At 36.9% G+C, this 21,039-nt stretch overlaps 1 protein-coding gene across 1 annotated transcript in view; it reads left to right on the forward strand.

The window, feature by feature from the left end:
- The window catches only part of LOC144979571 (dynein regulatory complex subunit 5-like), a 44,386-nt gene that overhangs the window by 22,203 nt on the left and 1,144 nt on the right, over positions 1-21,039 (forward strand). Inside the window, exon 4 of the mRNA XM_078926313.1 lies at positions 20,032-20,244. Within this exon, the coding sequence (XP_078782439.1) occupies positions 20,032-20,244 (213 nt within the window). The remainder of the gene's footprint in view (positions 1-20,031; positions 20,245-21,039) is intronic.

Consider the following 21,039-nt stretch of genomic DNA (forward strand, 5'->3'; position numbering starts at 1 on the left):
AGACTATTTGGTCACATCTTACGTCGAGAAGATAACATCCCAGCCCAAACTGCAATGACAGAATATTTCCTTCATGGCAACAAATATGTAGAGAGACCACCAACATCAATAGTAACTACCCTGAACCAGGATCTCTTTACATATCAGGAATTTCTGGATTCAGGTGAGGCCGAATTAATCCCCGAAGAACTCAGAAATACTGCAGTGCCCTCCGTACTAAAGTCACAACAAGATCTTGACAGCCTCAAAACTCTGGCCCAGGACCGTGACCAATGAAAACAATTAACACCATGGATGGAGAGAGCAGCTATACTTATCGACCATGGCTGAATCATACAATTCTCAGCAAGCGTCATTCGGACTGTGAAGCTTACGGCTACTACTACTACTACTACTACTACTACTACTACTACTACTACTACTACTACTACTACTATTACTACTACTACTACTACTACTACTACTACTACTACTACTACTACTACTACTACTACTACTACTATACTACTACTACTACTACTACTACTACTACTACTACTACTACTACTACTACTACTACTACTACTACTACTCAGTAGCTGCCATATGATATAGTTGTTATGATTTTTATGAGTTCTATTTAGTTATTTAAATGTTTTAGGATTTTATTGCTCATGTATTGTTTAGTTGTAGAAACTTAGCTACAAGACAGATTTTAGCCATTATCATGATTTTAGCACAATTGGGGACGAATACGATGAGGGCGCGGTTGGATGTTATTGCACAACCCGACATCACCAGTGTTCCTCAGTCCCCTGTTTTAGGGGGTTCAAAGGAACTGATTACGTCTTAAACGTGACTTTCACATGTTTCTTTCTTGTAGGGATGTTCCTGGATCCACGAGAAATGACATTATACTTTACGTGAGGACAGAACATCAGAGGTTCACATTAGTCTCGCTTCAATAAGTTGTCACATCAAACTATGGTCATGATCATAATATGAGGGGTGTTGCCATCGGGGACTAAGGGTTTGGTTAAGTTTTGGAGCAGTCAAAGTCTAGCCAGAATGAAGAAAAAATAGTGCCGATTTTCTTTGTTTAGAACCAAGCTGCTCGGTGCTGATCACAGACTAGGAGGCCGACCGGGCAACAGCCACTTTTTAGTGGCCAATCGCCGCCATTGAATTGAATATGGTCAGCAGTTATTGGATGAATCGAGAATAGAGAGAGACTGACTATATACGGGGTTTCCAGAAAACTGGCAGCGTAAAATTATATGAGAAAACAGTAAACATTGGCATTTCGGGACAGAACAGACGCGTTGTTATTGTTAGCAAAAATTCGATAAAAATAAACAAAATGCTGCGAGGGTGTGATGAAAGTATGAACTTCATGGTCGATCAACTTGGTCATCAATCCATTCAACTATCAATCCATTATACTTCTTTTACTGCTACTTCTACTACTACTACTACTACTACTACTACTACTACTACTACTACTACTACTACTACTACTACTACTACTACTACTACTACTGCTACTTCTACTACAACTACTACTACAACTACTACTACTACTACTACTACTACTACTACTACTACTACTGCTACTTCTACTACTACTACTACTACTACTACTACTACTACTACTACTACTACTAAACTTCTACTATCACTACTTCTATTACTACCATTACTATGACGACGACTACAACGGTGAAAGAGAGAGAGAGAGAGAGAGAGAGAGAGAGAGAGAGAGAGAGAGAGAGAGAGAGAGAGAGAGAGGTGGGAGGGTGTTCTTCTCTTGCACCATACATGACATAGACTTGTCTACGTTGTTAGATCAAAGGGACGGATGCCGCAATTTCGCATGTTCTTCACATTTCACACCTAGTATCTACTAATACTAGGTATGTGTCATCATCTGTTAGAGAGACTGGTCTGATAGTTCAAAGAGGTGAGTTTCATTATTTGTGTCTTCTCATTAATATGTGGAATGTCGGTTGATAGTTATGTAACATCAAAATGAAATGTTGATCGTCTCCACAAAATTCATCAAGAATCAAAGTAGGAGGAGCTTATTTTACCTACCGTTATTACGCCGATTCCCGATTGCTGGACAATACGATTTGTCATTTTATCAGCTAATTGGGAGGGGCATATAAATTATGGTCAATTTTAATTGGTTAATTGAAGAGTTTGTAGAGAGAGGGTATTTGTCAAGGGTGGGGTGGGGGAGGGGTGGGATTAAAATGCTTGAAAAGAAGATGAGTTGGGGGAGGGGGGGGGGGGGATAGAAAAGGTACTAGCCATTCAGATTTATTTTTACTTTTCATTGTTCATTGTTTCCTTTATTAACGGAGAGCCTGTGCCCGAATCATACATTATTTGCATTGTTCAGAACTGATAAGTCCAGACATTTTGCCGGTGATCCTGTCCTATACTCATAACGACTGTATTTTATATTGGCATCAATGAGGACCAAAATAAATTTCCATTTCTTTGAACAATAAAGCTCTTTTATTATTATTATTATTATTATTATTATTATTATTATTATTATTATTATTATTATTATTATTATTATTATTATTATTTATTAGTATATTATTATGTATTAATTATATTATTCAAGGTACCATTTTCGCATGTCGAATACATAAATTCGTTTAATGTTGTTGTTTCAGTCAATGACAAACCAACATTGGTTTTTAATTTTGACATGGCGATTATATGTAACGCTAAGACCTGGTGACTATAATTATGTCAATACTTATCAAAAGCGACAATCAGTATTATCGGTATCGTATCGTGATAAACTAACTACTACTACTACATTACTGTACACTACTACTACTACTACTACTACTACTATCTACTACTACTATACTACTACTCTACTTATTATATATATATATATATTTATTATTATTATTATTATATTATTATTATTACAACTATTGCTGTTGTGCGCCTATGTGGTCTTGTGGTATGACCGGGAGCTCCAGGGTTCGAGTCTCAATCTGAGCAGCGCATAGTTGAGTGCTTGGAAAAGGCTCTCTTTATTCACAGTCTCTCACAATTCGCAGGCGTTAAATAAATAGGTACCTTGGTGGAAAACATGTAATAACGCCTAAAAGGCATCATATCATGTCTCCTCCTACATGTTAAGTGTTGCTCTTGGGTATGGGCCAGTTTGTACAGCGCTTTGAGTACGTTAAGTAGATATTACACTATATAAATGTTTGAGTTTTATGTTACAGAAGTAGAAATATTGGTTGTAGAGTAATAGTAATAATGGTGCGGCTATGTGGTCTAGTGGTATGACACTCGCTTTCGGATCGGAAGGTCCTGGGTTGGAGCCTCAAGCTCGGCACATAGTTGAGTCCCTGGAAAAGGCTCTTTACTCACATTCTCTCACCGTACTCAGGTGTAAAATGAGTACCTGGCCGTTAACAGCGGTGTCTTTGTCCGAAACATTGTAATATCGCCTAACAGGCGTCATATCCCGTCCTACGTGTTAAATGTTGCTGTTGACCAGGGACCCCTTGTAAAGCGCTTTGAGCACATTTAGTGGATATTGCGCTATATAAAGCTCAATTAATGGCAGTTGTAGAAGTAGTAGTAGTAGTAGTAGTAGTAGTAGTAGTAGTAGTAGTAGTTTTACAGTATCCATCAATGCCTGTCGCCAGTTATTTATTCACACTGACGACGGTTGGGGTTAATTTGTTCAAATGCGTTATAAAAAGACACTATCTTTGTGAGTTCCCAATCATTGTCACTCACACGGTCGTTTACGACACTTAATACTAGCTCTGATTGAGAGAGGAGAGAGAGAGAGAGAGAGAGAGAGAGAGAGAGAGAGAGAGAGAGAAGAGAGAGAGAGAGAGAAAGAAAGAAAGAAAGAAAGAAAGAGAGAGAGAGAGAGAGAGAGAGAGAGAGAGAGAGAGAGAGAGAGAGAGAGAGAGAGACTCGTTGTACATATAGAATGACCTAACTACGTGTTGGCATGGTACTGTCATTGTTTGAAATCAACGGGTCCTAAATGTTGAAAGGAATTCCCACGTTCTCCTCACTTTTAATCAATTCCTCCTAATAACACCATTGTGTCATAAACAGGTACGTGTGAAATGAACAAGGAAGTCCGAACAACAGGTTCTAAGAGGCGTCCTGGTCCTACTCATTGAGTCTCCTCATTAATATGCGTAGAGTCGTAAAAGAATTGTGTGAACCACTGTCGTTCCAGGAATGGTAAATTTAATTGGACACATGTCATAAATAATCAGCGTGGGAGAGGCTGAGATAGATAATTAGACACAAGTAAGCATGTCCCTCTCTCTCTTTTTACAGCAGGTTCAAAGAGGCGAGTCCTACTCCTTGAGTCTCCTCATTTCAATTCAATTCAATTCAATTCAATTCAAATATTTATTTATTGTCGGCATTTTAAAAATGTTTCATAGATAATGTAGTCAGGCTTATAGAAGCCTTTGACCGACATAGGTTATAACACATAGTGCATAAAAATACATTGTAATACATTTTTCTTTAAAACATTCCCTCATCAAGATTCCAATCATGACACACAAAGAAAAGTAACATAATATTATATATATATATATATATATATATATATATATATGTTGTACGGTTAGATTAATTACAAATATTACATTTGCATGGCTGGCCATTCCATGAGAGGATATGATTTTTGAAAACATTCAAATTTGAAATTTTCCTGATGTGCTCGGGAAGTTCATTCCAAAGCACAGCAGCAGAATATCTGAAAGATCTTTTGCCATAAGACGTTGTTATGACCCTTGGAATATCAAGGAGGTTTGAATATCTAAAATTGTATCTGTTATTTTTCAAAATGACCATATCAGATAGACAAGGAGGAGCAATTTTGTATAAAATTTTAAACGTTTCCAAAGCAATTGTTCTCATTCGTCTTATTTGTAGGGAGGGGACTTTGGCCTTTGAAAGTAATTGGTCGTAGGATCTTTTGTCATCTTCATAAATAAAACGCAGTGCTCTTTCTTGTATTTTTTCAAGTTTATCACAATTTGTTTTAGAACAGAAATGCCAAGCTAGTGGACAGAAATTGAAATTTGACAATACAAAAGAGAGAAATATTGTTAACTTGTTCAATTTTGAAAGGTATTTTCCAAGCCCTTTTAAGACATTTAATTGCTGAGAAGCTTTACGGCAGATGGTTTTAATGTGTAAATCAAATTTTAGTTGATAGTCTATGTCGATCCCTAGTAATTTTACAACTTCTTCACATGTAGTACTTGCAGTTCCAATATGGAACGTGGGTTTCTTTGTGTGTGTTTTTGTACCTACTGCAATTGCCTGGAATTTGTCCGGGTTTGCTTGCATGCAATTTATTTCGAACCACTTGATAAGAATTTCGCTTTCATTTTCAATAGTTTTTAAAAGCATATCGAAATTTGAATGAGAATATGACAGGGTATTATCGTCAGCATAATTATATGATTTTCCCTCTCTGATAAAGTAAAATATATCATTTATAAAAATGTTAAAAAGTAATGGTCCAAGAATTGATCCTTGTGGAACGCCTTTTTTAATATGCGTAGAGTCGATTAATGGTGTCGTAAAAGAATTGTGTGAACCGCTGTCATTCCAGGGATGGTAAATTTAATTGGACACATGTCATAAATAATCAGCGTGGGAGGGGCTTAGATAGATAGATAGATAGATAGACCCAAGTAAACGCCCCTCTCTCTCTCTTTTGTCTATGTGTCGATGTATGTTTGATTTCTATTGTTACCATTGTTATTAATATAAACCCGATCAATGGAGCCAAGTAAAAGTGTAGTTTAATATGTCTAATTTGGTTTATCATCATAAACCTGGCCTTTTTTGCTATTTTCCGTCCACAAATCAAGGTTGATCGAGCTCAGTCAAAGACATTCATATAGAGATTAAATCGCACAGCGTCCCTGTTTTCATATCCAAGAAAATGGCGGCCTTCGACCTCTCACTAGCCACTTTTGGTGACGTTTTCTTACCTGTTGTCCCCACTAGTCCTGTCTTCTCTATGGTGCTGATTCTGTGTATGGTGCTGGACGGACGTGACTTCTGACTATTGACACCCCCTCCCTTTACTTGGAGTCATCGTCTGCTAACAGTACGAAAATGCTGCTTGGAGTCGATGAGACGCTTCGATAGAGTCGGAATAACATGACATTTCGTGGTTATAGTTTTTAGATCTCGCGAAGCCATCCAAAGGCCGTTGTTGAGTAGCTCTTTGATGTCATCGCTTCCACCGCTCTTGTGGTGCGGAAGGTGTTACATATTTTGCATAACAATAACGTAATCCCGGGAGGTAGCGTCTTTGTTTCGGCCGGCCAGTTAGAGAGCATGTGATTAGGCGAACACGTTGATACGCTTGACTCACAATTCTACACGAATGGACGGTGTCGGTTGATTAAAGAATATAACATTGTTGTTTACCAACCATTTTTCCTGGTGCTAAATAATACATAGTAATAATTTCGCATCAGAAAAAATAACTCTGAAGTTCCTATCTCTCTATTACAATAAAATTGATACCACAAATGACATAATCGACCTACAAATTAGGGAGTTACAAGTTATTCATACAAGATATGAAGTGAGTAGAAAAGTGCCAGAAGACAATAGAGAATAAAAAAAATTTTCGCGGCGGTGGTGGGGTTTGAACCTGCGACCTTATTGGTACGACAACTCCGCCTGGCAGGTGAGAGCGTGGCTCTACCGTGTGAGCTATCCACGAACACAAAAATATTCGTTTCAAACCCAAAGTCATTTCTAGATCCCTCTCTCACCCACTTCTTGAGATCGCCGATTCGTTCGCCACCATCGCGAAGTAATTTTGACCAGCAGTTAAGCTTAATAGCCAATATTCTCATCACAAACATATAACATAGAAACGATTGAGACATTGAGTATGCTCCGGTGTATGGGGTGAATTTTTAATTCAGAAAAGTGAGTGGAGCAGGCACTTATGTTGGTAACAACAAGATATGAAGTGAGTAGAAAAGTGCCAGAAGACAATAGAGAATAAAAAAAATTTTCGCGGCGGTGGTGGGGTTTGAACCTGCGACCTTATTGGTACGACAACTCCGCCTGGCAGGTGAGAGCGTGGCTCTACCGTGTGAGCTATCCACGAACACAAAAATATTCGTTTCAAACCCAAAGTCATTTCTAGATCCCTCTCTCACCCACTTCTTGAGATCGCCGATTCGTTCGCCACCATCGCGAAGTAATTTTGACCAGCAGTTAAGCTTAATAGCCAATATTCTCATCACAAACATATAACACAGAACCGATTGAGACATTGAGTATGCTCCGGTGTATGGGGTGAATTTAAAAAAAAAAAAATTTATTCTCTATTGTCTTCTGGCACTTTTCTACTCACTTCATATCTTGTTGTTACCAACATAAGTGCCTGCTCCACTCACTTTTCTGAATTAAAAGTTATTCATAATACCTTTTAAAAGTTTACAATAATTTTTTATCTGAAATATCTAAGTCACTTTTCATCACCAAAGTCGTAAATTTTCCCCGATTTTTACCAAACAAAGTACAAAGTTAATGATTTTCACCCGCGGATAATATGGGATCCAAATCGCAATTCCTACAAAATGTTTTGTTTTTTGTCGGAAAATTTATATAAATCAAAGCTGAAAACATCCTGCGAAACTGGAAATCCTTTCACATTCTTCACGACGATCTAGGTTTTACCTAGGACTTCATATAGATGTCGCTGGGTTTTACTGATTGAGAACAGTCTTGACTACTGAATCTTCGAGTTAAAGCGGCCTTGGCCATTGTTGTGACAGCGCGGGATCATTAAGGCGTGGAGTTGCTTGGTTCATAACAATGGCATTATCGCTGAAGTTGAATGATGTGATGTTTATATAAGAGGCGATATGGCCAACCTGAGAGTACTTCGGTGTTGCATCTATTTCAATTGCACTGCAGGATAATCGATTACACTCTTTAATGCTATTTATTTTAGGAACCTTAATTATTAGGCAATAATAATTATGATTTTTATTGTTATTATGTGCCGTTGGCTTTGGAGGAAGAATGGCGATTTTTAAAAATCGTTATCTATATTTTTGATGGGGCATATCTTCTGACATCAATGGCTAGCAGCTCTATAGTCGCGTGAGGTTCTCACATATTTTGTCATAAGTTCGTTTTGGAACGGGGCAATTCGGTTACTATCGGCTCTTTATGATTATGTTGAGGAACTTAGAAGGGAAGAGTTAATGTGCCTTGTTATCCAGTTGTTATTCTCTTTACCTACATGTGAGCAACTATGGAGGATATGTGAGCCAGACCTGTAGCGATTATCTACTCATAACCAGTTATCCGCGGATTAAACAATATTGGCACAATGTTTATAATGTGCGGCTGTGTGGCCTTGTGAGATGACACTCGCGATCGGAATGAAAGGTGCCGGCTTTTTTCACATTCTCAAATGATATTTACTATATATACGTGTTGCATTCTCTTACCTAAAATGTGTATTTGGCGCTGGTATTTGGCCATTAACGTGATGTCTGGGAAATTGGTAAATCGCCTAATACTAATAGACTTCTAGTATCGTTCTACATGTTAAATGTTGCTGTTGGACAGGGACTCTTTGTAGGGCGCTCTGAACACATTTAGTGGATTTTGCGCTTATATATAAAAAGATCTTGTTTGTTTGTAACATGAACGTTTATTATTATTATGATAATCATAATAATAATAATAATAATAATAATAATAATAATAATAATAATAATAATAATAATAATATATAATAATAATAATAGATCTTTATTGTCCATAAATATGGCAATTTGTCATTTGGTTACACTTGTTATAACGTTATATGATAACTATAACAATGAACAGATATTTCACTCCTACTTATTTTCTCTCTCTCTCTCTCTCTCTCTCTCTCTCTCTCTCTCTTCCTCTCTTTCTTTCACGCGTGCAATATACACAAATTAAACATACTAGTAAAAACCCGCAATTTCGCGGGGAATGAACTATTTCCATTCGATATTATACCCGCCATTAGTTAATGAGGGCAGATAGGTAAACAGCGTTGCCTGTGTCAGTTGGTACATCCTCTGTTGATTTTTATGTGTGGCCCAACATGAAGTGTAAGCCGCTATAGCCTCTGACCCGTGACACAGCAACATATAGTTGTCCGTGTATGAAAACAGGTTGTGGTAATAAAATCAACTGCGAAAATAAACCTGAAGTAGCAGACGTGAGCAGAGTTGAAAGACGATCCTGGGATCGAGAACTTACCTTACAGTACAGTGCTCTGGTGATCATGTTTGGTGGCGTTTGGCACTGTTTTATGCACCTCCACTGACTTTAAATTATAAAAGGAAATCAAATTATCTGTTTATCTATCTGTAAAAAAATACATTTCTAATTTTCAAATTTCAAATGGCACAATGTTCTCCACAAGGCTAGACTATATTTAAGAAAGGATTTTCAATTCCATTGTATTTATCTTCCAACAACATTCTACATGTTTTTATATTTCACTTTCTAAACTGCATTACACAGTTCCTCCCCGCCTCCCTCCTTTTCACTTAATTAATTGCGCACCTTTTTAGAAATATCTAGCATTCTGTTTTAATTCGTGCTTCCTTACAAAGGAACATACTAATTTCCTGCCAACCAATGTTTTGTTTATTCATCTTAACTACGCCACTACCACATTATCTCATTCATCTTTGGTGTTTCATTCATCCTGTTTTGTTGATAAAGGGGAAACCCGAAACGTTTATTTGATCTGTTTTTGTAATTATATTTAAGCTTACATTCAATTTCACATGATTATTTATTTCTTCGAGCTTCGAGCAGCAACATTTACATTAAGTGAATACATTATACTGGGGATGTAGGAGCTTTCAGAATGTCTCCCCTTTACTTTACTTATGGAAAAACAAACATCCTAGCACCTTTAATAGGACTTATGACTAACCCTAATAGAAAACAAAATATACTCCGATATCGAGCTAACCCTAATAGAAAAAATGATGACAAATTGAATAAATAAACGCCTGACAAAAGATCAACGGTGAAAATACAAATTTAAAGAATACTGGGGATGTAGGAGCTTTCGGAATGTCTCCCCTTTACTTAACTTATGGAAAAACAAACATCCTAGCACCTTTAATAAGACTTATGACTAACCTCTCGAGCTAACCCTAATAGAAAAAAAAAAACAACTCTCGGACTGCTTTGCATTTTGCACTACCTTTCAATACTTAACAAATCATAATGGCGGCCGAAAATCAAAACAATGGTCAAATTAGGAAATTTTAAACTTTCACAAATCTATCAAGGTTTGTTCTAGAGTTTTAAAAATACTTCTATATAATGACAAATTGAATAAATAAATGCCTGACAAAATATCAATGGTGAAAATACAAATTTAAAGAATACTGGGGATGTAGGAGCTTTCTGAATGTCTCCCCTTTACTTAACTTATGGAAAAACAAACATCCTAGCACCTTTACTAAGATTTATGACTAACCCTAATAGAAAAAAAAATCCTTCGATCTCGAGCTAATCCTAATAGTAAAAAAAGAATCAAAATGGCGACTGAAATACCTTCATGTGATCAAGTGAATAATATCACCATGAATGCCACGATTTGCTGAAAAATGCCAACACACACACACACACATGTATACACCACACACAACACACACACAAACACACACACACACACACGCACACACACATAAACATACACGCATTAGAACATACTACTATATAACAACACTGATCACCGCTAAATCAACAACACAACGGAAGTAATAATAATACTTGATGTCATAAATAGATGACGCAAACTGACAACTTTTTACAGTGACGAAATTGGTTGATTTTGGGACTGTTTAGTGTCGTCGGTACGTATTTTATGATATCTGTGTGACTCAACGAACATTCAAACTGACTTTAAATTATAAAAGGAAATCAAGTTATCTGTTTATCTATCTGTAAAAAATACATTTCTAATTTTCAAATCTTTCAGTAGAGTTGTGCACCGTATCAATTTTTTTTATTGACTCAAATAAGCACAATGTTCTCCACAATGCTATATTTTTTAAAGAAAGGATTCATTTCATTTTGAATTCGTTACATTTGTGACAAATCGACACCAAATATTATCATCATTATCAATTGGTCAATTAATCTAACAATAAATAAATTAATCAGTCAATCACTCAACGCATCAATCTTTGGTTTTGCTGTACTATACGATCTCATTTCCATAGGGGCGGATTACTTTGGAGAATTTCTAGTTGGCAATGCGTCTGTTGTTTTCTAACAACGAAGTCATCTCAAACCCCCCCCCCCCCTTTCCCCCAGCCAATTCACACTCGTATTATTGTTTGCCTTATTGTTATCCGATCCAAATGAGATGTCTACTCACTACTAATATAGATCATTCTGGGAGCATCCGAATATCCGCAGATAATTTTAGTGATTATTCGTTTATTCGTTGATCAAGTAAATGTACGGATAAGATCCGAGGCTAACTTTTAGTCCGCATTTCCTCCTGAATATGAAGTAATTCCACTCGTACATTACGTCACCATGTCTTATTTAAACTCATTTGTTTTATGGTCGCTTCTGCAATTATTTTATGCCTGATATTTATAAAGGCCGCAATTGGGTTATAAGATAAAGGATAATATAAAATGACCGAATATTAGGTTCTATTACATGTACTGCCTAATATATATTTCACTTGTCTTCATTTTTATAGTTTTCTACGGGCATCTATGTAAGGCCAGTAACCCTATGTCTTATGGTAACCACCCATAGTATGGTTTTATATGGGAAGCTGTCATATCACTTATAACGTTAGTTCCATATGCAGCAACTGCTCTCTATACTGCCTTTAACATATCGCATGGCATTCTCTTGCTTGTTGTAAATGGTGGAGTCTCTCTAATCTGGAGAGGGGTGGATATTGATCAACGTAATTAATATTTATTAACATTATTTGTCTCTCGTCTTGGGGATCAAGACAATTGGGAACTTTTTACCCTTTTATTTTTTGTACACCAAATAATCACGTGCCCGTGATGATTATTTATTAGGGCGTACATATCGCTTATTCTTTACCATTACGTCCTACTGTGAGACCCGGCTGCACTGATTTTTCATTGGGACGATGTTGTATAAGTATAACTACATATAGATTTTGTCATCCATAACTTTAAAACGTTTTTGTTTTGTTTTTGTGTTTTTTTTCCGCCCCCTGATTAGAACACGAAACGAAGTGAACTCAGTAAATCAATACAGGAGAGGTTGTTTTCATTCTTAGGAAGTTTGGAAGTGATAAATGGTTTCATCGGATCAGATTATCATTGATATTTTGTTATATTATGTAACAAAGATAAGAGTGAAGACAATACTTATTCGTCTCTACGCCTAATAGAGGCTATTATAACAGAATGACTCATGGAAGCTGCAGACTTAAGTTTGTAGCTTGAGAAGATAGGTGGTTTTTGTGGCCAACAAGACTTTCATAGTAGTAGTAGCGTATGGCTACACCTCCAAATTTATTTCGTCAACCCAGCTTCTAAAGTCTTCCTCCGCCCTAAGGACGGTTTCGTAGCCACCTTCAAGTTTAGTGACTGGGCTGTGGAGGACGATGTGATGGCTGGTCTCTGTGGCTGCCTGACCTTTCTGGCAGGTATCACTGTTTCGAAGTTTCCATCTGCATATATTTGATGCAGTTCTGCCATGTCCAGTTAAGAGGCGATTTGAGGAAGTCCAGTATTTCCTGGCGTTATTGAATGCAGGTACTCTTTTGGTTGGATCTTTAATGATGTTTCCTCCTCTTGGTATTTCCCTGTTCCACATTTCTCTCCAGTTTTTCTCCACACTGAAGTCTGCCATTTTTGTTAGGTGGAAAGGTCTTCTCGATTTGAGTCTTGTTGCCTGCTTTATTATTAATTTTATGGGAATGTTGTCTGTGGCTTCGTCAATCCTTGCATGCATCCTTTGTTTAGCTTCTTGTCGTCTAAGACTTGGTGGTGCAATGCCGCTCAGTGTTGGGAGCCACTGAGTTGGAGTTGACTTGAGACATCCTGTTATAATTCTCATTGATTCTCTTAGTGGGATGTCAATGCGGTTTACATGTGGGCTTTTCATCCAAACAGGGGCACAGTATTCTCCGACACTATAGCACAGTGCCAAAGCAGACGTTCTCAGTACCTGTGGTGAGGCTCCCCAGGTTGTACTTGCGAGTTTTCTCACCAGGCTGTTTCTTTTTGCGATTTTATTTGCGGTTTCCTGAATGTATTTGCGATAATTTAGTTGTCTGTCCAATGTAATGCCGAGGTATATAGGGTTGGGGTCTGGGGGGGGGGTAGTATTGAGTTATCGGCTGTGATCTTCAGTTCTTTTGTTGCCTCTCGATTATTCAAGTGGAGTGTTGTGGACACTGATTTGGTGGTATTCATTTTTAGGTACCACCTATCAAAATATTGTTTCAGGCGAGTGGTGTCTTTACTTAGCACTTCTTCGATCTCTTTCCAGTTTTTCGATTGATAGGCTAATGCCAAGTCATCAGCGTATCCAAGTTTGAGTGCTTCGCAGTTTGGCATGTCGGAGATATAAACATTGAAGAAAGTTGGTGCCAAAACTGAACCTTGTGGTACCCCATTTTTAATTTTGCGTGTTTTGCTTTTGTGTTCTCCCAGTATGAAATTGAAATTGTCTTGTGCCAGTCATGGTAGACTGCAGTTTCAGCGTCTTTCTACAAGGAATCATTTTGGAGAGTTTTAACATCAGTCCGCCTGTCCAAACAGTGTCGTAAGCTGCAGACAAATCTATTAGGACTGCACCAGTCTTCATTTTGTTCTCAAAGCCTGCTTCAATATATGAGGTCAGTGCAAGGACCTGTTCACTTGTGCTTCTTTGTGGTCTAAAGCCCGCTTGTTCTGGTGGTATGCTGAGATTTATATATGGGGTGATTCGCTCTAGTACGATTCCTTCCAGTAGTTGGAAAGTATCATCTCCGTCGTACAGGAGCTTGTGCGCTGCCATGACCCTGAGGGTGATACCAGCCTAGATCCAATCCTGCTGGAACAGCTGAAGATGAGTAGCAGACCAAGAATGATCCAAACCGGCGTCCAGACAAGGTTCTTCCTTCTCCTGGACCCACACCTCCAACTCAATGAAAATAAAAATAAGACTTTCATTAATTGTTTCTTCTTTATGCCATGATGAGAGACCTCCATTCACTCAGGGGCCATATCTTAGCACAGTTTTGTTACAATGGACTGGAATGAAGACTTCAAGATTTTGTCTTCTCTATGCCTAATATACGGCAACAATGATTTATTGGAACTGTATACATGGTTGATAGCTTGGGGGAGATATATACAAACATTGCTATTTTTTCAGTACTCATTATATGCTGTTATGATGGCATAATATTATAATGGTGATATCTCATTTTTTTTTCTTTCTATCAGGAGCATTATTTTATTTTAGTACTATTTTGGTGCTAGGAGAGGAGTAAGACTTTGTCTTCTCTATGCCTAATATATGATATTTTGGCAATATTGATATATTGGAGCCGCAAACATAGTCTATAACTTGGGGGAGATAGGTGGTCTTAGTGACTAACTATACCTCACCAGTGGTTCCAGCTTTATACCATTATGTTATTGTAGCACACTACTTAATAGCTGGCCCTTGGAGCTAATTTGTATTTTATATGTGTAGACACATGTTAATTTTTCAATATTTCATTAGATGCTTTTACGATGACATATATTATACCGATGATTTAGCATCTTTTTTGTTTCAATCAGGAGCCTCAATGTATTACTACGGCATTTCGTTAATAGGAGAGGAGCATAGGCTTTTTCCTCTTTGATACCTACTATGCTAGTGTGTGAGAATGATTTTGGTAGCTGCTAGCATAGTTTATTACGTGGGGAGATAGAAGGTGTTAGTATTATACAAGATTTCATCAATTTTTTCCGCTTTACACTGTTATAGTAGTATGACATATTCATCTAACAGTAGAGTGGTACTAACAATTAATTGGTGTATTGTATGTATACAAACATGCTGTGTCTGCTCTATACATTACACACACATATCTATATGTTTTTATATGGGCATATTCTAATGATAATAGATTCAGTTTATTACGGGTGGACATGAATTTTTAGTATCTGACAAGACTTTTCTCTAACTTCATTCGTGAATGAAATAGAATTACTATATTAGGCACCGAGGATTGATTAATTTAGTCTCGGGTTCAGTGTAGAAGTGGTTTTCTCTAGATATGAATATTTTTCGATGGTTAGACCTCGGCTGTATTCACGTTCTGAGCAGTCATAGGTGCAACACGCCAGACTATGGAACCCTCTTGTGAGGTTTCGGACATAGCTTTTATGTCCAGGATTGGTTATTGTTTTTCACTGTCATTACGACTCTAATGACATATGGGTCTCTGGGTGCCTAATTTTTGTCCTGGCCCGGGGTTGGTGTGCACTAAGTCACCTGTCGCCGGCACTGTTTTCTGCCGTTATACTTTAGACAACCCAGACATCAGATGTCTGAGGCTCTGTCTAGGCCTCATCAGCCATATTGTTTGTGTCAAGCAATCTTTATGTATGACCCACATAATTTCCAGACTCTGGCTGCCTAAGCCTTTGGCCCTGGAACGGAGATAGTATTGACAAAGTAAGTCATCTATCAATGGTACGGTTTTCTGCCGTTATTTATCTCTTTTGGCATTCACATTTTAGACATTTTGACGGTTTTGTGTCTTATATGTTCGGGTCATACAATATATTGTTTTTGTTTGTTTTTTTTTTATTGTTTTTTTTTTGTTTTTTTTTTTTTTTTTTTTTGGGGGGGGGGGGGGGGTTCTGATGTAGATTTATGGTGCTTCGCTCGTGCTATTTGTGTTTGGGGGTAGGCATATGTATAATTTGTCAATGGCATGAAACCTTTTTGTGAGGTTCCGGACATAGCTTATTTTATGTCCAGGATCGATCATCCTTTTTTACTGTCATTACGACTCTAACGAACTACAGAACTTTAGAGGCTTAATTTTGGACCTGGAGCATACAGGTGATAGAAACCTTTATTTCAATTTCTCATCATGTGAGATAGCACATATTTTAATTGTTGGATATTTACACATTGCATAGGGCTTGCTGGGCTTGGATAGGGATACCTATGAGATCTCCACTCGTGTTTTTGGCGTTTGGAACAGTCATTGGTACAAATAGCAATGCTAAGAAACCCTCTTGTAAGGTTCCTGACATATGGGACTCTAGGTGCCTAATCTTTTGTCCTCAAGGGGTGTCCAGATGGGGTGAAAAAAGTATTCATGGCTTTATTAGCTGGTATATTTACATCTCTTCTGAGTATATGCCCAAAAAGCCGCCATCTTGCCTCCAGGATTTGAATGGATAAGGGTCTTTCATTGCATTTTTCATACAGTGTTTTATTGCTTATTTTTGTGGGGTATCGTATATGCATTACTCTTTTCAGTTGTTTTCTATGGAATCTGTCTAATCTTTGCTCTTCAGTTCCAGTCAGTGCCCATGTTCCCCAGTTGTATATAAGCACGGATTTTACAAGGGTTGTGTATAATTTGATTTTAGTATTTAATTTAATTTTATCTTTTTTCTTCTTTCTAAGTCTTCCTTGTCTCCTATTAATGATCCTACTTTTTTTCGTGGCTCTCCATTCATATTTCTTCCTTGACAGTAATGTTACATCTGTTTTGTCAGTATTAACGTAAAGTTGGTGATTTTGTAAGGCTCTTTGGATGTCATTTACATTGACTTGTTTGAGGCCGATAAAGTCAATGTCGTCTGCATATGCAATTTCCATGGGTAGTACGTTTTCAAAACGTAATTGGGCCAAAGGAACAGATTTGTGCACATCTTTTAAAGCGTTTTCTAGGTAAAGGATAAATAAAACAGGGCTTAGGCTGTCTCCTTGTGGTGTACCGATGTTACCAAGGAATGATTTATTCTCTGAGGCACCGATTATTTTGGTCGTTATCCACGTTTCACTTATCTGATTAATCTAACTTCATCTTCCATAACTATTCCTTTCATAATATTTAACAAGGATTGGCGATTGATAGCATCGAAGGCGGCAGACATATCTATTCCAGTTATAACTATTTCTATTTTTTACTGACAGGGTTTTGGCAGCAATCCATTTGTGAGTCCAAAGTACATCTGCAGTACTTCTCTCCGTCCTGAATCCGCTTTGACTATGTGACAAATAATTTTCAACAATCAGTCTAATTCTGTTCAATGTGATCAGGGAGAGCGATTTTCTAATTGTGTTAAGCAGAGTAATTGGTCTCAATTTCTTTGGAGGACCTTTTGGTTTTCCTGGCTTTTGTATGGAAATCAACTCCCCTTTATTGATATCTAAGTTCTGGTGGTGTTCGAACGTCTGATTGAAAATGTCCGCTATGTGGTCATTTAATAAGGGTGGTCCATATTTTAGAAGTTCAGCACATACTCCATCTTCTCCCGGTGCTCTGTTGTTATTTAGACTTTTAAAAGCTGAAATGAGCTGACGTGTGGCGTTTTGTTGTCTTGAAATTTTGTTTTATAATATTCAAAAAGAACATGATTCCGGTCAACATAGCTGACACCTGTTGGCACTGAGCCTCCGCTCAGTGAATTGTCTTTTGCCTCACTTGTCAAATGCTTTTGGAGGATGAAATTATATATATATATATATATATATATATATATATATATATATATATATATATATATATATATATATATAACCATTTACAAAAGGAACTGGACAGTTTGTTTTCGCTACATGAGAGAAAAGAAAGTGGTTTGTTGTATATACTGAAAAAATATGTAGTGTGCTTAGCGCTGAGAGCCTGCTTTTCACCAGCTCTGCGGAATTTCAATTGTTTAACAACTATTCGTTTGTATTATTGATTACATTTTAGTTGTGCAATATCGGATTTTTTAAACAGTGAAATTGTGTGTTTTATTCGAACCAAATTGGTAATTCTTACACGCCATTGTATGCCTATCACAATCATGAATGATTTTCCCACCATGAGGATCTACTCAAGTTCAAATCCATAACAACACTTACGCCACAACCAGATGTAACAAAACTTACACATCCCAGTCTATTTGTATAATCCTTTTATGATTCAATGGATTGATTTTTATTATAAAACGTCTTGAGATTCAATTGCATAGAAATTGCTAAACATCATCATCATCATCATCATCATCATCATCATCATCATCATCATCATCATCATCATCATCGTGATCATCATCGTGATCATCATCGTGATCATCATCATCATCGTGATCATCATCATCATCATCATCATCATCATCCTCATCATCATCATCATTATCATCATCATCATCATCATCATCATCATCATCATCATCATCATCATCATCATCATCATCATCATTTCGGTCGGCACGGACAATAAGAGGAAAGATGGGTGGAATAAAAAAACCAAACAAACGAAAAGCGACAGTACATAGTGATCTAAATGAAATAAAAAAATAACAGATATTACAACTACACCCACCAGTGCACTGAGCGATGCCAAATACAACAAAAGTCGAAGCAAAAACAAACATTACAAGGAAGTGATAATGTAGCAAGGACTATGAAAAATGTTTTTTTTTCTCTCTTTTTGAGGAAAATTTTTGTCTAAAATCAAAGCCCTATCTCCACTGAGTAAAAATGTTTTTGAATTTTGAAAATCCACTCATAAATAAACAAGTTATGCAGTTTCAAATGATTTATTTGGATGACCCGCAAAGAGGAAAAAAAACGCGAAAATATGGGACGCTTTTTCGGCATTTTTTTCGACCTTTGGTTGTATCTTGCGTAATAAATAGATTAAAAGATTGAAACTTGAAGAGCAAATTAGGATGGTGTTTTGTAAAATACGGGAAAAGTACTCGTCATATTCATATGAAATTTTACAACCAAAAAGAAGAAATGTTCATGTATTACCTTGTCAGCGACAAAACCTCCACGCCCGGTAGTTTTAGAATTATTTTACTCCAAAGAATAAAAATCTATTTTTAACGGTCTTCTGGTAATCGCGCGAGTTTTGTCGCTTGACATAATCTAAAATTACCTTTTTTTCTAACTGTGTGCCAACTTTCAGTCATATTCATCGATAAACAGCGTCGTAATTAATTTTTTAAAATAGCATATACGAAGCGGCTTCGTCCCATATTTTGACGCAAATTCGGGCACTTCGTGAGCGAAAAAGAGGCCCAAAGATTTGTGCGGGATAGTCATTGCTAGATACTGACATGAATTGTATAACATATCACAAATCAACCGACACGTTAAGAACATTAATAATTAACTTTCAGAATTTGTGGAATAAAAAAGAAGAATTTTTAAACAAAGACAGGCATCATTTTCGGAACGGAAACTTGTTAAATGATAAAATAAGAAATAGTGAACTCCACCTCACTGACTCGTTTGATATTTACAATTTACAGTATTTACAGAAAGGACAGACTAAAGGGCGGTATACTTTTATGATGTAAAAAAAAACAACCTGACAAGTAGTGTTCTAAAATATAATGAAAAAGATGATACACCAGTATTATTTTGCCAAACCTCGATGAAACCAAAGGTATTCATTCACACCTGGGATTTTGTAAAGCACTTATTTAAGGACAAAACATAGAGGACAGGGTCTTTCGATTGCTGTCAGCCTGTGTCGCTGACCATGTTTTAGAGTGTTCCACTTTGGTTCAAGATGAGATAACACGCCTTGACCACAAATGGTACTGTAATTATAATAATGCTCCTTCCGTTATTGAGGCATGGGGCAAAAAATATTGTTGGAATTCTACTGATATTAAAAAAGAAATAAAATTATTTGTTTATCATTGAAAAATTAGGTCAGATTTAATGGAATACCCCCCCCCCCCCCCTCACACCCCTTTTCATACGTTATATATCTCATAGGTTCGTGTTCTGATCAGCCATATCCTTGACCACCCGGGTATGGTTGAACTAGATTTATCTCACAACATCATTAGTGACAGAGGAGCAAGAGCCATTGGCAAATTTCTAAACAACCACAGCCAGCTTGTCAAGCTCAATCTCTGTGACAACCAGATCAAATGTGCTGGGGCCCAGGCTATTGCACACGCACTGACCAAGAATAACTTACTGCAGGTTTGATTCGTTTCCTTTTTATTAAACGCAAGGATGAATATAAGTGACTTAATAAAATGCCCATCACTTTCCCTGTAATAGAACAGACATGTATGGACTAAGGGTAATAGAACAGACATGTATGGACTAAGGTCTGTTAGTGATATTGTCAAACGCGACTAATCATTAATTTCAATCCTGTCTATCTATTACTTTGAGAATGAAGAGTATGATTCCTATATGTCCACTCATCAAGGCACTTGTGTGAATTATGCTTTTCCTAAAGCTTGATGTAGTTACTCGTGAACCAATAATAACCTTAATGATCATAATGGTATAGTAATGGTTTTGAAATCTTTCAAGTGTCAAATACCTTTCCTCTATAAGCACTTTGTCAGCCATAACGGATGAGAAAACTAGTGTGCCACTGTATCCAGAAAAAAATAAAACAACAACAACAACAACAATAAAATACCCTCCCCCCCCTCCCAGAAATAACGCTTTTTTTCTTCTTCTCCTTATGACATTCATAACATAATTGGCAGAGCTAGCTACAAAAGTGTTTAATTTAGGGTTTGTGTGTTTTGTGGTGTCTTGTCACTCCTTTATTATCTTTCTCTCTTCTTTCGGTCATTCCATGAAGGAAATTGGATTCAATTTTTGTTTTTGTTTTACGAAGTTTTTTAAAAATTTCCAGTTGAAAGTGGGAATAGTTAAGGCAATGTTTCAATAAAGAATTATGTTGTGGACATGCTGTTTCAAACTTTACTTAAGAATCAGTTTTAGCACTATCACTATGTATTTTGTTGATTCCTT

The sequence above is a fragment of the Berghia stephanieae genome, chromosome 1 (assembly GCF_034508935.2).
Source record: "Berghia stephanieae isolate SIO BIC M18660-M18661 chromosome 1, UCSD_Bste_1.3, whole genome shotgun sequence".
In the NCBI taxonomy this organism is placed as follows: domain Eukaryota; kingdom Metazoa; phylum Mollusca; class Gastropoda; order Nudibranchia; family Aeolidiidae; genus Berghia; species Berghia stephanieae.